The following is a 15,466-nucleotide window of genomic DNA, read 5'->3' as shown; positions in this document are numbered from 1 at the left end:
CGACTTTTAAAAAGTAGGTTATTCCATTGTTTTAGATTTACCAGAACCTGCTTTCTTTTTTAATGCTTACTGTGGCTTCTTACAGAATGCAAGCCTTTTCACATTCCTTTAGGTAAGGACAGCTTGAACCATCCCTGCAGCTGTAGCCGGTGTCTAAGACAAGTGTGCTTAATTAGACTTTATTATGCCACGTTGGATGGTTGTGTTCGTCCACTGCATACTTTTCTTGCGTTTGGAATATCTTTTTCCTTAGTGCATACCTATTTTTAAGGGAGGGTTTTTGTATACCGTGGGTAACAGATAAATTAAAAGAAGAATAATTGGACATTGTGGTTCAGGGATATGGAAATGATTTTGACATTTCTTACTTTTTTGTTGGTGGTGGTGGTCAAAAGAAACAGCTCAACCATGGCATACAGAATTCCTCCCTTTTAATGTCTGACTTTGTTTGTTTTTGATGCTTTAATTTCTTTGGTGCTTTTGTAAGGATGTTGGAATTCTCCTTCACGTGGGTCCCATTATGCTTCTGTAATAGAGTGCACATGTACTGCCTCATGATGTCAGTCTTCCGTCTTCTACAGGTTACTCTGATCACTTTTTTTTTTTCATTGTGGTAAAGTAGACATAAAATATACCCATTACTCTGCACTTTCCAGTATTTGTTTTACTAGCTTATAGTTTTTACTATTTTTTAAATTTCTTTACACTATACTCTTTGCATATGCAGGTAAGGAAATTTCATGGTTGCAAAAGGAAAAATAGCCTATTAGGCTAAAACAAACAAACAAACAATCAACCACACACACATTAAAAAGATGTCAGCCCAAACCATGCCTTATAGAAGGAATCTTTGTGATGCTGAGCAAACCTCTTCTCTGTCTCCCATACAGACTGTTTATCCAATTAATAGAGAAAACTAAGCTGGAGAAAGGTCTTTAGAGTGTAAGCAGGAAAGACAACATGGTCTGCTGCTTCCATCTCTGTTCTTCTAGTGCGAATTATGTTCTCAGTCACTTGCTATAGTCTAGCTGTTTGTCTGCTTAAGTAAGGAAACTTAAACTTATCGCTGAGGCCTTTCTGGCCTAGTGACACTTGGCCCAGGAAGTCAGAGCCAACCATAGGGATAAGAAGATCAAGAAATAGGTGGTTTTGTATTTTTGGTATTCAATTAAAAATGGCCTCAGTGCTTTAGGCAGCTGTTAAGACCACTTTATCCACAGTCGTTTGAGTTGTGTGAATACGTATTCAGTCACAGGATCCTTTCTGCTCCTGTTAGACTGCATTTTGTGGACAGGCCCACGGAATATAACCATACATCAGATATGGCTCTCATACTGAAAGACCTTACAATCTTTGAGTGGATGGAGTAGGGGAAGGGGGTTGGGACTAGGAATAAGTTAAGGTGGAAGAGCCCTGTTAACCCTGGATTATATAACAATGTGATAGAAATAAAAATGTAAAAATATTTATGTATGTGCTGTTGGGGAATATTTCATCAGTACACATCCCTGTTCTTTCTCTGTAGTTTTAAGATTAAGCAAATTCACATAAGATGGCTCAGGATGTGCTGTCTTATTAATTGACCAGGAACAGATTAGGTATTGCCCCTCTTTTCTAGCTCCTTATACAGTCAACTTTTTTTATTTCATTTAAAAACTATAATTGAGATTACACTCTGCCATTTTTAGTCCTGTTTCTAATAATATATTGTGTATCCATACGTGCAAGTTTAAGTAAGACTTTTGATTAAAACCTGGAAATGAGAGATACAAGATTATTTTCTGAAAGCTAAATTTTGTAAGTCTCACAGATTAAAAGTTGGCTAAAGTCACTTAAATTTCTCGGCCAAGAAGCCCTGATTGTGATCTGATTTCGTGTGTTCACATGTAAAAGTATATGAGAACATATAAAACAGAAACACATAAAAACATACATAACAGAAAACCTGTATGAAGAAAAACCGCACCTTTGAGATCAGTGAGTCACGGTGGCAAATACTGGCCCAAAAACTGTCCAAGGAGAGGAAGCTTGGAAAGTAGATTTTGAGGGTTTCAGTCCCAGCAGCAAGGCCTTTGCTCCCATGGAGACGATGTGAGAGGCCTCTTTTGCCAAGTGCTTGAAATAGTTGCTTAATCCTGTCAACCTCCCTTTGTTTTGAGTCCCTGTGTACCCAGCAAGCTTGTGGCAATGATTTCACTCTCGGACAGAATTGTGGTTGATTTGCTAACATGAATTGTTAGACCCTGCAACAGTTTTTAGGTCACATTGTCAATTAATAAATTGATACTTGGGATTTAGATATGTTCCTTACACCCCAGGTGGGTGTGCAAGGAGGAGGAAGTGGAGGAGAAAAGAGATCGGTTTTTAGTCCCCTGAGAATTAGGTGTCTGTGACAGCTGGGTCGAGGGCCAGATGTGGGACATGGTAATGAGAACTATCGTGGGAAGCTCTTCAGGGACAGCCAGCCTTTCCCCTCAGGTGTTGTGTTCATATCCACCCATCTCATATTTGCTCATTGTCTATACGTATGTGTTGAGCATTGATTCATGCCTTTAAGTTTTTGAGAGAAACTTTGGAATTTTTTTGAGAGAAACCCTTCTCATTTTCCTTGGTGCCAGTGTTAAACTTCATTTTCAGTGTTACTAATAGTATAGTATAGTAATTCAGCAGCTTCATTAGTCAAGAATTTTGATATATTTAAAGAGGAAGTGCTAATTAACTTTGCTTTTATTTCCAAAGGAAGTTTCTCCTGTTTATGTGTGTATTTCTTCGTATAAATCTCTAGATATCTTTTTTTTGTTTGTTTGGGACTCATTAAGGTTATTCCAGACCATTCTATTTTGCTGAAAATTTTCACCCCTTAACGGGAACAGAAATGATGTCTTCTCTTTCAGAGAGTACTTTTCGATTAGAATTTGAAAAGCTTTATTGAACTTTTCTACCTTTCATGCCCATATTTCCTAATTTTAGTTACAAGTTTTTGTTCGTTCATGCTTTCATTCAGAAGTATTTATTGAACACTAACCATGTGCCAGACCTTGGTCCAGACTGTGTGGTCCGAGTTACCAACTGAAATAACAACTGGGTGCAATGCAAACGTTTTATTTTTTTTTTTTTTTTTTTTTTTTTTTTTTCTTCAACGTTTATTTTTATTTTTGGGACAGAGAGAGACAGAGCATGAACGGGGGAGGGGCAGAGAGAGAGGCAGACACAGAATCGGAAACAGGCTCCAGGCTCCGAGCCATCAGCCCAGAGCCTGACGCGGGGCTCGAACTCACGGACCGCGAGATCGTGACCTGGCTGAAGTCGGACGCTTAACCGACTGCGCCACCCAGGCGCCCCAATGCAAACGTTTTAAAGACTGCACTGTAATATGAAATAAATGTTAATGTGTGTTTCTGTTAAAGTCATCTGTAGTAATAATAATGGTGAATAATTCTGTCCCAGGCAAGGCTCTATATAGTCCCTCCGAAGTAAGTGCTGTTGTTTTTTTGATTTTGCAGAGGAGGAAACTGAACCATAGAGAGGTTAGGTGACTCCCCCCAAGATCACACAGCTACGTGGCTGAAGCCCAAGCTTTGAACCCAGACAGCACCCTGGTTCTGGAGCCTGTATTCTTCTCTGCATTGTTCTGCCTCCCCAAAGTGATCAAGGTTTAACAATAGGCCCCTCCAGGCACTGGCCAGCAGTTACTTTGGCTTATCACTTACAGTCAAGAAATTATTGTGAGGGCACAATGGAAAAATAATACACAGATAGCTCTCAAAAGCGTGTCTGGCACCTAGTAAGCATTCAAACATGCTAACCATTAACTCTTTCTTTTCTTTCTCTGTGTAGTACCTACCACTTCCTTTCTTCTCTTTCCTCCCTTTATGTCTCCCCTTTTATTGTGATTGGGGATGAAAAGATCAAGGAACTGTGTAAGAAACCAGGAAAATTTAAAAAATCAATTCAGCTTTTTAAAAGAATGACATTTTTTTTTTTTTTACATATTTTTTTTTTTTTTATCTTAGAGAGACAGAGAGAGAGCACAAGGGGAAAGGGCAGAGAGAGAAGGAGACGCAGAATCTGAAGCAGGCTCCAGGCTCTGAGCTGTTGGTACAGAGCCTGACATGCGGCTCAAACTCACAAAATGTGAGATCATGACCTGAGTCAAAGTCAGACGCTTAACTGACTGAGCCACCCAGGTGCCCCAAAAGAATAACTTTTTAAAAAAATGTTTACTTATTTTGAGACGGAGACTGCTGTATTTCCAGCATTATTGTTTTCTCTTATTTGCCTTATTTGTGAGTTTCCCCTTTCTTCCTGGTACCTCCTTACATTAATGTTCCACTCCCATCCCTTACCTAATCAGGGGAGACCCCTTGATTACACACAGGCATAGCTCTGCACTGACTTCTTGTTTTCATTCTCCATCCCCTGATAATTTGGGGCGATGTTTACTATTCAGTTTTCCAACTCTCATCACCTTGGTTTATTTCTTATGTAGGATAATCCTGAAGTAATTTGTGCCCTGGATGTTGAATTTACAGTCAACTTGATGTATTTAGAATTCATTTTATGATCATTTCTTCCACTTTGCCTTTGACTTGTTTCCTCTTAACTAGCTTGTATGCTGGTTCAAGGGGCACAGAACCCAGAAAATGACCATTGGAAGGAATGAGTTTTAAGTGGGTGTTTAGGGACAGTGGCTACAATTAGCTATGGATTTCCGAAATTTGCACTTTACGTATTTCCTCATTTTGTTGATACTATTGAATTCATTCAGGGAGTCCCATGAACAAGCAGTTTATCATACATCCAAGCCATCACTCCCCTTCTTTTGCCAGAATTTGGTAATTCTGCCAAAATGAATGTTCTAGTGAAGAGTCTTGGTTATGAGGAACAAAAAATTAGGTAAACCAGCTTCCCTAAGAAGGAGAATGTGTCGCATAGAAAGTTCTTTTGGAATCTGAGGAGAAGAAAGGTAGCAAGCCCTTTCCCCACCCAGACTAGCCCTGCTGGTTGGAAAGCTGGTAAAATCAAGGTTGCTTCCAGAAGCCAAGGAAATTGCTGTTCCTCTCTCACCCTGCCCTCTTCCTTGTGTGGTCATCTCTGCTTCCTTTCTTCTACCTCTCCGTGCACTATATTCAGTCCTTTCTTGGGGAACTGGCTGCTTCTGCATTCTTGCACCCTGTACCTCCTGGTCCCATGAAAGGCCTTCCTCAACGTCTAAGCCCACATAACTTTTCAGCTCATGTACCTAGCCATTAACCAGTGGTTTAGTGTACAAAATCCCAGGATAAGAATCTTAATTGTCCTCTTTTTTTGTTTTGTCTTTCTTTTCATTCACTCCAAACAGTTTGCAGATTACCAGGAGATTAGTTGTGGTGGGTGGAGTCCTACTGATGCAGTTATCATTACTGATGATGATGGAAGGGGGCTGTGGAAATGTGATTAGACAGACTCTTTAGAAGGCTCTAAACTAGTGTAAATGATTGTTAATTAATAGTAGCTAATAGTATTGTAAACTAAGAAGGATGATTTTTATGAATCTCTATCCTTCAAGTATGGATCTAGCCCACTGCAATAGATTAAGCAGGAAAAGCATTAGCCAATTCTCCTAGAATGTAGTCTTGTACCCAAGGTATCTACCACTGTTATAGTATAGAGAGAATGGTGAGCTGCCTGTATTCTTTCCTGTGTTACATATGACATTAAGTATGAAGATGTCCAGATACTTTACTGGTTATTTTGACTATGTGAACTGCCAGTGTATTTTGATTTATATCTAGATCATACTTCATGTCACTACATATTAGTGCAAAACTAGGTTTGGGGAGCTACTCTTAAAACACACTGTCATGTGTAACAACTGGTTTTTTGAGAAAACTTAAATCACACATGCAATATTCCAGTATAATTAAGAATACCTTGGACTGTCCAGCTTACCTGAAGGAAAGATTTCCTACCAAAGCGGCTATGCCAGTGATCAAAATACTGTAAGCATAGTAATCATATCAGCAATTTACAGTGACTTTGTGAGCCCACGAATTAAAGTGCTTTCATCTTGCGAGGTGGTCTCTATGGGAGATGGCTGAGAGTAGATAACCTTGAGCCTGAACGGTCGGTAAACTGCATTGCCTTTGAGAAAGAAGTTGGTGCTAGTAAAACAAAGGGCCAAAAATGACCATTAAGAACATTTAGTTCATTGGGCTGAAGTACAAGTGTCTCTTATTAGAAAATTGATAACTACTACTAAGGAGTGATCTCTAAATCACTTTCAGTTGTCAAATAGGTGATTTATTTTGAAGCCTTCCTGTTTTGGTCTGGTCACAAATATGTGGGAGAAAGGCAGCTGCTGGCGCCCTTCACCAGCCTCACTTGTGCGTGTGTGTATCTGTATGTGCGCTTCGTTTTTTGAGGGGAGGCGGTGAACATTGAATCAGGAGTCCCAAAGACCCAGGTTCCGTCCTACTGTGACCTTGGGTAAATCACTTAACTTCTGAGCCTCGGTGCTTGATGCCCCATAGATACAGGTGAAAAGCACTGTAGAATTTTCAAAGTGCTATAAAAGTGCAAGGTTGAATTATTAGCTCTGTCAACTACATGGGTTAAATTGGCTCATGAACGGGCGTCTGGCTGGCTCAGTTGGAGCGTGCGACTCTTGATCTTGGGGTCCTGAGTTCGAGCCCCACGTTGGGTGTAGAGATCACTTAAATAAATAAATAACTTTAGAAGAACAATAAAAAATTGAATCAAAAATAATTTGCTCATGGATACAAGTGCATTGGAATAATTTTTATCCCCTCCACCTCAAAAAGTAGATAAATCTTCATGGTGCCAAAGGAATGAGCCCCTAGAAAGCTGCGTTTTATAATGTCTAATCACGATACTAACTTCATGTCTATCTCTTTTTAATGCTGCCTCTTAGTATCCGCTCCATTCAACATTCAATTAGCATGCCTGCTATGAGGTAAAGTATTTTATTTTTACAAAATGTAGCTGATCTTACTCTTTCTTATTCTTTATTTCAATGTGTAACTTGAACTGTTCTGAAGCGGGGAGCTAGGATTCTGCTCTAAACAAGCTGCGCGTTTAACGCTGTATCAGTTTTCAGTTGCTCCTTCTATAGTGTTAAGGTGGGTGCAAGTGATCCAATAAAGGTTTGTGATTAAAAAAAAAGTTATTATTTCTACTTTATTTTGTAAACCTATTAAATTGCTTCATATTTTAAATCTGCTTAACTGTAAAAGTGAACACTACCCATCTAATAAAGCTCTTCATAGATAACAGCTGTCCCACCACCTCTGTCTGCTAAAGCTACTCGGCTTTCCAACCTCCCTATTTCCACTTCCCTCATCCTATTCTGACATTTGGAGCCAACTGTGATTCAATTCTGCCATCCTCTTCCATCAGGAAACAACGTGCAAGCAGTGCATGTTACTGTCTCATTAACCTCTCCAGAGAGGCAGGGGATTTTTAACAACACATGCTTGGCTTAACCTTTAGTATACATCAGAACTACCTGGAGAGCTTGTTAAACCCCCTGCTTGCTGAACCCCGCCCCCTCTGGTTTCTGATTTCTATAGGCTTGAGGTGGGAACCGAGAACTTGCATTGCCCACAACTTCCCAAGAGCTATGGATGCATCTGGGGGACTACCCCTTGGGCCTGGTTGCCCAGCACCACTGTGGAAAGGAGAGAACCCCTTGTTCCCTTCTTCACCTTTTTCATCTATGTAATAGGAAGGATATTTGAGGTCAGGTGGATAGTTTAAAAGCTTCGGAAACCCAGACGTGAGTGACATAGGTTCTGTGATCCTCGTTGATTAATATGGATGAGTGTGAAGACATGGGAGAGGCTTTCCGTGGGCTCAGAGTGCTCTGTCAGTTGGGGCAGCTTTGTGATGTAGGCAAAACCACATTTCTGTGCTTCTTCCTTCCTTTTGGTCTCTCTTTCCTCATCTCTACTGCTGCTCCCTGGGAACCAGGATCCCTGTTGTGGAAACTCATGTGGTCTGCTTGTCCTGCTTGGTGATGGGGGTTCATGTAGGACTCTTTGCCAGGCAATATGTGAATTTAAACACGAGTTTTAGAGTATAGTTACCTTAACCAAAATTAAACTGATCTAAGGGTGGCACACTTAGATGGTTAGAGAAGTGACAGAATTCGTGTTTTACCGACTTTGTTCCTTCTCCTCACACATGTACTTGACTACATCTATATCATGTATATCTGAGACAGGCTGTTTGTGGAACTGAAGGCATTGTTGTAGAAATCTTAGACCAGAATTTGATCATCTTACCTAATAATACATATTTGCCTCTATGCCTGCACAGACATACACAGCTAAATCTGTTTCTTTGCTGATTTGAGAATAACTGTGAAGAGGAATACAATCAACTAATGATGTTTCAAAATCAGTGAGTTTTTTTCAGTGTTTGTAATTTTACTGTTTTTCTTTCTCTCCGTAGAAACTCCCCAACTTTCAAATCATTTGAAGAAAAAGTTGAAAACTTAAAGGCAAGTAGAGATGAATAGAATCTTAGTGATGTCTTGCTTGGTGCCTTAAATTTTTATGCTGTGGGTAAATTATTCACATTACTCTTTCTTTCTAAAATATTTAGAGCCTTGATGACTTTATTCTTTACGTTATTATAGGTGATATGTACTCTTTTAATCAATGTTTTGAGTGTATGTTGTAGCATGGTAGATGCTAAATGCTAAAAGGAAATGTGTAATTTAAAAAGCCAGTAGTACTTGAGAAGTGTGTACTGCTCCAATACATTTATAATTTAACAAAATTTAATATAAATTTTATTGTAGAAAATTAGCAACAACATCGAAAAGCCCAAAAAAAAAACACACAAAAAGTTGGTCCTGTCACCCGGAGCCAGTGATATGTATGTAGTTGGACTATAATGTTAATGCTTTAAGAAGGGATTAACCAGATACAACATAAACATTTTCCTTTATCATTAAATATTCTTCCTCAATATTATGTTTAATGGATGTTTACATGTACCTTGTGACAGATATTGATTGTTCAATCCTCAGTCATTAGACATTTGTATTATGATGGTGATCACTATTGATGATTCACTGTTTTATTTTTTGATTGCTTTGATTACAGTGAAGGTGGGCATTTTCAGTGATTATTTTTATTAATTTATAAATTATATTTTCAAAATTATGTTCAAAACTATAAAATTCTTAACTCTTAGGATCACAAGCAACCAGAAAGGTTGTCTGGTTCCTGACCAGTTCCCAGCCTTCAGTTTGGGCAAAGCAGTGTTTCATTTCTTCCTAAACAAATCCTGATAATTAACTGTGGGTATTTTTTAAGGATTAAAATTATTATCTTAAGCGTTTTGTATAAATCTGCTTAAAAACAAATATTCAGATTTAGTCTTTCATAATCGTAACCGAGTTACTTATTTTTATTTTTTTTTTTAACGTTTATTTATTTTTGAGACAGAGAGAGACAGAGCATGAACGGGGGAGGGTCAAAGAGAGAGAGGGAGACACAGAATCTGAAACAGGCTCCAGGCTCTGAGCTGTCAGCACAGAGCCCGACGCGGGGCTCGAACTCATGGACCGTGAGATCATGACCTGAGCCGAAGTCCGACGCTTAACCGACTGAGCCACCCAGGCGCCCCTGAGTTACTTATTTTTAAATGCATCTTTTTTAAATTACAGAAGTAGGGGCTACTTATGGAAAGGAACCCAAACACTGTAGTGTGGTTTGGATCTTTTTTTCTTGCCCATACAAACACTAATACACACCTTGTCTGTTTCCACATATATGTATAAACATTTTGCAGATATGAATCACAACTGCACACACAGTCCTATAACTTGTTCATCCAGCCCCCACTAGCATATGTGCTGTATGATCCCACAAACACAGGGACCTGTTCTTACTCACTCATGCTTCCCAAGGGCCTGGATTAGTCCTTGGCACATTGATGCTACTTAATACATATTTGATGAGCAACAAGTATATCCTAGTCATTCTTCTAGGTCAGTAGGAGACCTGCTTTATTCTTTTTAATGCCTAGTCATGTGTTTGCAATTAAACTGTACATTATAGGAAGTCAGCTGTCACTATTTAGGATTATCCTGAGTCTCTCCTTGAAATCTGCCTTAAGCATTAGTTTTTGAAATGACGGGTTGGAAAAAACAGATAGCTGTATTCTTTAGACACTGAAGAGGACTAGAAACTTCCAGGTCATTTACTATATATTCTGTCTCTGAGTGTATTTAGATTCTATAAATTGTGGTGAAACTTGCTTTTGAAACATGACTAGGCACCATTCAGATAAAAACATGTAATTTTTAGAAGTATAGAATAGCAAACAGCTATCCCCCCAAAAGCTGTAAAATATAGTTGTACACTTGGGATGTAATTTTGCTAAATTACCTTTATGTTCAATTAAATATTGGGTCTACATGTACTTACGTTTAGATTTTGGATTGGTTCATTTATCTGTGATAATTGAGCATTTGCCATGTGCCAGATGATGAATGGTAGGCCCTGGAGATACCCCAGTGAGCAAGAGAGATACAGACCCTTTCTGCAAGATGTGTAGGCAATTAAATGGCCATTGAAAATAAAGTGAGTGGGGGCACCTGGTTGGCTTAGTCAGTTAAGCGTCCAACTTCAGCTCAGGTCATGATCTCACGGTGTGTGAGCTTGAGTCCCATGTGAGGCTCAGAGCCTGGAGCCTGCTTTGGATTCTGTGTCTCCCTCTCTCTCTCTGCCCTTCCCCTGCTTTTGCTCTTTCTCGCTCTCTCAAAAATAAATAAACATTAAAAAAAAAAAAAAAAAGCAAAAAGTAAGGTAAGGCTCCGTGACGGGGAGACTTGGGGATGCAGAAACGTCTGACCTAGCTTAGGAAGGAAGGTAAGAGAGGGTTTCTTACAGGACAAGATAATATAAATGGAGGCCTTTAGGTTGAGGAGAATGTTTTAAAAGCTTTGACACCTTTTTGAGGAATACCAGGCATTTTGCTGTGCTGTAGGGTAGTGGGCAGGAGATAAAGCTCGAGTGATGGGGAGGCTGCACTAAAGAATTTGGACTTAGGGCAATGAGAAGCTTCTGAAGGATTTTAAACAATGTGGGTGGTGTATTCTGTGCATTTTAGAAAGGTCACTGGTGCCCTGCAGATCTAAGGAGATCTGGAGCCAGGGAGACTGGTTAGGAGGAAGGAGTTGTAATCCAGGCCAGAGATGGCGGTGGAGTGAATTAAGGTAGTGCTGACGGGACAGAGTTGAGAGATATTTAGAATTTAGAAGTGACAGCCAAAAAGTTAGTGACTGATTGGATGTGGAACAAGATGGAGCAGGATCAAGGATGACTCCCAGGTGTCTGGCCAAGGCAGCTAGGTGAGTGCTACAGTTATGTAAAGTCTTAAGAATAGAGAAGGAACCAGTTGTGGAGGGAGGTGTTCAATGTTAGACATGTGTAAGGGTCTTAGTATTTTCCTATAATTAAGAAATGTGTTTTAATAAATTTAACAAATATACAGTGGACGTAAGTTGTGCAGATTTTTCAGACAATTCAGAGATTATGGATGGGAGACCAAAAAGAAGGAGAGAAAATTTCAACAAGATTCCAGCCGATAATGTGTCTGTGGCTAGTCGGTTAAGATTGAGCTAAGAGCAGGTCAAGTGAAACCTATGAGTTTCATTGTTGGTTGACTTTTTTTTTTTTTTTTAATTTATTTTTGAGAGAGAGAGAGAGTACTAGCGGGGTAAGGGCAGAGAGAGAGGGAGACACAGAATCGGAAGCAGGCTCCAGGCTCTAAGCTGTCAGCACAGAGCCCGACGCGGGACTTGAGATCATGACCTGAGCCGAGGTCGGATGCTTAACCGACTGAGCCACCCAGGCACCCCTGTTGACTGGTTTCTTAATGTTAGTCAGCTGTCTTGCTGGTCATTAAGGATGTAACAGAGAGAGCATAGATACATCAGTGTTATTAAGGATGAAGTGACATCATAAAGGTTTGGAAAAGCATAAAGTATTATCCAAATGTATGGTAGACCTCTTCATGCAGACAAATGTTTATTGACAATATCAGGCCAGATCAATTGGAGTAATGCTCCACAAACTTTAACTTGTCAAGAAGCCCCTGGAGATCTTTGTAGCTGGAGGCGGGGAGGTTGGTCTGAGACTCTTCCTAACAAACTCCCAGGTGTCGCGGAGTCAGTCTGTGTGTTACGATTAAAGCACACCTTAAGTAGCACTGGGTTAGAAAGTTTACACCATAGGTGGGAAAAAAAAAAAAAATATATATATATATATATTTCTTTCCTTTGTTGTATTTAGTATTTCTTGAATGAGTGTAGCTCAATGAACAATTGGAGAATACAAAGTGCTATCCAAATATAAAGAGACTTCAGTAGGTATTTTAGAATAAGAGATCTGAAAAAGGTTTTCAGACAAATTTCCCTGTGAAGAGCATTGAGCAGGTGGGAAAAAAGAGGAGGGGTGGGAGTATTTCAGCAGAGAAGACTGCACGGTTTTCTGTTACGCCGCACCGAGTGTTGCAACAGTACTAAATTCCATACATGTGGAGAACAGCCACTGGGCTGCTAGGTGCCTGATTTATGTGTTCCTCAAAGTAAAATCCGAGTTACTTTTTTTTTTTTTTTTTTTTGCAGCGTCAGCTGAGCATTTCGTTTCATGATGTTTTGTCCTTTTTGCACTTTTTTTTTTTAAAAGTCTAAGGTAGGGGGAACCAAGCCTGCTGGTGGGGATTTCGGAGAAGTCTTGAATTCAACTGCAAATGCCAGTGCCACCTCGGAGCCTCTTCCGGAGCAGACGCAGGGGGGCCTGTGAGGTGCTTACCTGTGTGATGCCGCCCACTGCCAGCCGCTGCAAGCAGCATCCAAGCACATCATGTCAACACTCATTGCTCTCAGTTCCCACCGGATGTGCTTTTACTTAGCTTTACATGTTCATCTGACCAAATAGTTTGTGGGTTGAACACCATAAAAGTATCTTCACCTCTGTTCCTGGGAAACACCCTTTCATGTGCATTTAAGGCCCCCGATATAGGAAACACTGTTGTAAAAACACATGTAATACCTGGGGATCCTCATTAGAATGATCCAAGAATCGTCAGGTTTCTCATAACTGCTTTCCTACTTTATAAAACTGCTCTGGCTCTGGGATGTCAGTTTGATCTTTGTCTTCAAAACGATTTTCTTTGTTTTCTCTTTGAACCTCTGTATATTTGATTGCTAACTAAAATTTAAAGTTCTCTGAATTCTGGTTATTAAAAGTTTTGGCATAATTTTCTTTACCTCCAAGGGAAGAGTTACCAGCTACAAAAAATATTTTTGAGTAAACATTCTGGTATGACGTATCTTCTATCGTGTGTGTCTGAAGACAGCAGACTAAATAAATCAGCTCTACATCCAATTTGTTATGGTTTGTAAGTGACAACATGTACAGCAATTCAAACTCCTAGGTGACTCCAGAGTGGAACCATCTTATCCGTGTCACCCTTTGTGACAGTAACCATTTTAGTGTATTTGTTATTATGCCATTTATATAAACTTATTTTTCACAAGATTAAATTTTTAGTTTCAGAGTAAATTGCAAAATAACATTCTGAAGCAAGCATACTGTAATTCTTAGTAAGCTGAAATATGAACACTCTCAACAAATGTTCCATTCGAAAGCCTGGAAGATTTTTTAGCTGTAATCAATCACGTTAGGGGAAACATTGCTGTCTTCATTTAATTCATTCAGCACCGTTTAAAAATAAGCACACATAGTTGTAGGACTAAAAAACTTGAAAAGATTTTATAATAAGGGGTTGGTGGTAACTCCTGAGGATTTAATGCATTAATGAAAATCAACTCATTGTTTTTTACTTACTTGTTTTCAGTGTCTTAGAAATTATACAATGATACTGTAGACATTGCCCCCTATTTTGAAAAAATGGCAGGGCTGAATGAACCAAAGCCTCTCAAAGTATCTGCATGGAGGCCAAGGTACTCTATTCTAATAGCTACTTATTCATCACTATTACCTTTTCATTATTCTGTGTATGGTTATGGCCTATAATGTTGTATTTGTTATTTATCAAGTTGTGATTGTTTTATTGTTTATGCCAAATGTTAATTGCCAAGCTTGGAGTGACCTAAGGCATTTTTTAAAAGCATGACTAGATTTACTTCAGGATAAATTATCTTATGAAAACCAAATTTGAAAAGCCACAAGTGTCGATTGTCATAAGTAACATGCTACCATTCTTGATTGCTAGAGCTTTTGTTATAGCACTTTAGATGCAACTGAAAATATGCTCTATTAAATGTGAAAAGCCTAATAAATTCTGTATATCAGTAGTATAGGTCTCAATATTTATTGTGAGACCAATGGCCTGGAAACAGCTTGTATTAAATAATCAACTGGTGTCTATGCAAAAAAAACAAAAATATTATTTTTACTATCTGCTTTAAATCACTGCTTAATGGTGTTAGACTAACATATAAATTCTTTCCTTAAAGAGGCTTTAAGGCAAATGTCCTAGTTGTTGAAGCATTGTCCTGGAGGAGTGGATCTGTAGAAATTTGTCTTTTTATAGAAATACTCTGGTTACTCAGCATAACTGTTAAGTTATTTTTTTCCAACTAGTCTTTCATTTAAAAAAAAAAAATCACAACATCATCTTTTCATCACATTGTTTCTTGGGTGTCCTGCCCCATTACTATCTTTCAACAAGACAAAATGGAGTAAGATGGAAATTTCTTTAGCTGAGTGAAATATACTCAAATCTTTTTACTTTTTTAGTGAGAAATGATAGCACAAGGGTTGGAAAATGGGATGGGTGTATGTGGGTATTGGTGATTGTTGTGAAAAAAACTGGGGAATCACTTTTCAAGACATCTACCTGTACCTTTTAAAATGATTTAACAGATTGCAAAGTACTCTGCATTTTAAAAGAAGGAGTAAAAAGCGAGAGGATATTTAGAAAAACAAACATTGGACTTAGAAATATTATTCAAAATAGTCTTTGTGGAAGATTCAATATTACAAATTCACAGATATTTAACAAATTTGGATTATCATAGCGATTACTAAGAATACCAGAGAGGTCCTGGTCACTCTATTGAATTTTGTGTTTGACACTGTAAGGAAACAGCAACTTGAGAGTGAAATCTCACATACTGAAGAATTCAAGAAGTGTAATAGAAGAAAATAATCCCAGAAATTAACCCGTTTTTACAAAACAATGTCTTCAATTTATGGAGTTTGTGGAAAATAAAGCAAGAATTCTTATGTTTATGAGGCCAAAGGAATCAATAAAAGAGAGGAGAATTCACTGGATTATCATTTTAGTAACTTAAACTATTGAAATAGAGAAAATACATCTTTAAATGGAATCACTGTCTCTGGATCTGTTCATTAAATGCACACTGTATTTTTTTTTTTTGTATAGTATTTGAAAACAATAAAAATTCTGTAATTTG

The 15,466-nt window shown here is 38.6% G+C and overlaps 1 protein-coding gene across 2 annotated transcripts in view; it reads left to right on the top strand.

Annotated features, from left to right (window-relative positions):
- The window catches only part of TPD52 (tumor protein D52), a 112,282-nt gene extending 96,816 nt beyond the window's left edge, over positions 1-15,466 (top strand). Inside the window, exons 5-6 of one of the 2 annotated variants that reach the window (XM_047074067.1) lie at positions 8,455-8,503; positions 12,708-15,466. In XM_047074067.1, the coding sequence (XP_046930023.1) occupies positions 8,455-8,503; positions 12,708-12,824 (166 nt within the window). In that variant the 3' untranslated portion in view covers positions 12,825-15,466. Of the gene's footprint in view, positions 1-8,454; positions 8,504-12,646 lie in introns of both variants that reach the window. The other variant, XM_047074066.1, reaches the window with a different exon arrangement.

The sequence above is a fragment of the Lynx rufus genome, unplaced genomic scaffold (genome assembly GCF_022079265.1).
Source record: "Lynx rufus isolate CCGP_SWC_20201006 ecotype Redwood Valley unplaced genomic scaffold, mLynRuf1.p SCAF_12, whole genome shotgun sequence".
Classification (NCBI taxonomy): Eukaryota; Metazoa; Chordata; class Mammalia; order Carnivora; family Felidae; genus Lynx; species Lynx rufus.
Note: the sequence above shows the minus strand (reverse complement) of the source record. Positions and strands in the feature narration are given on the sequence as shown.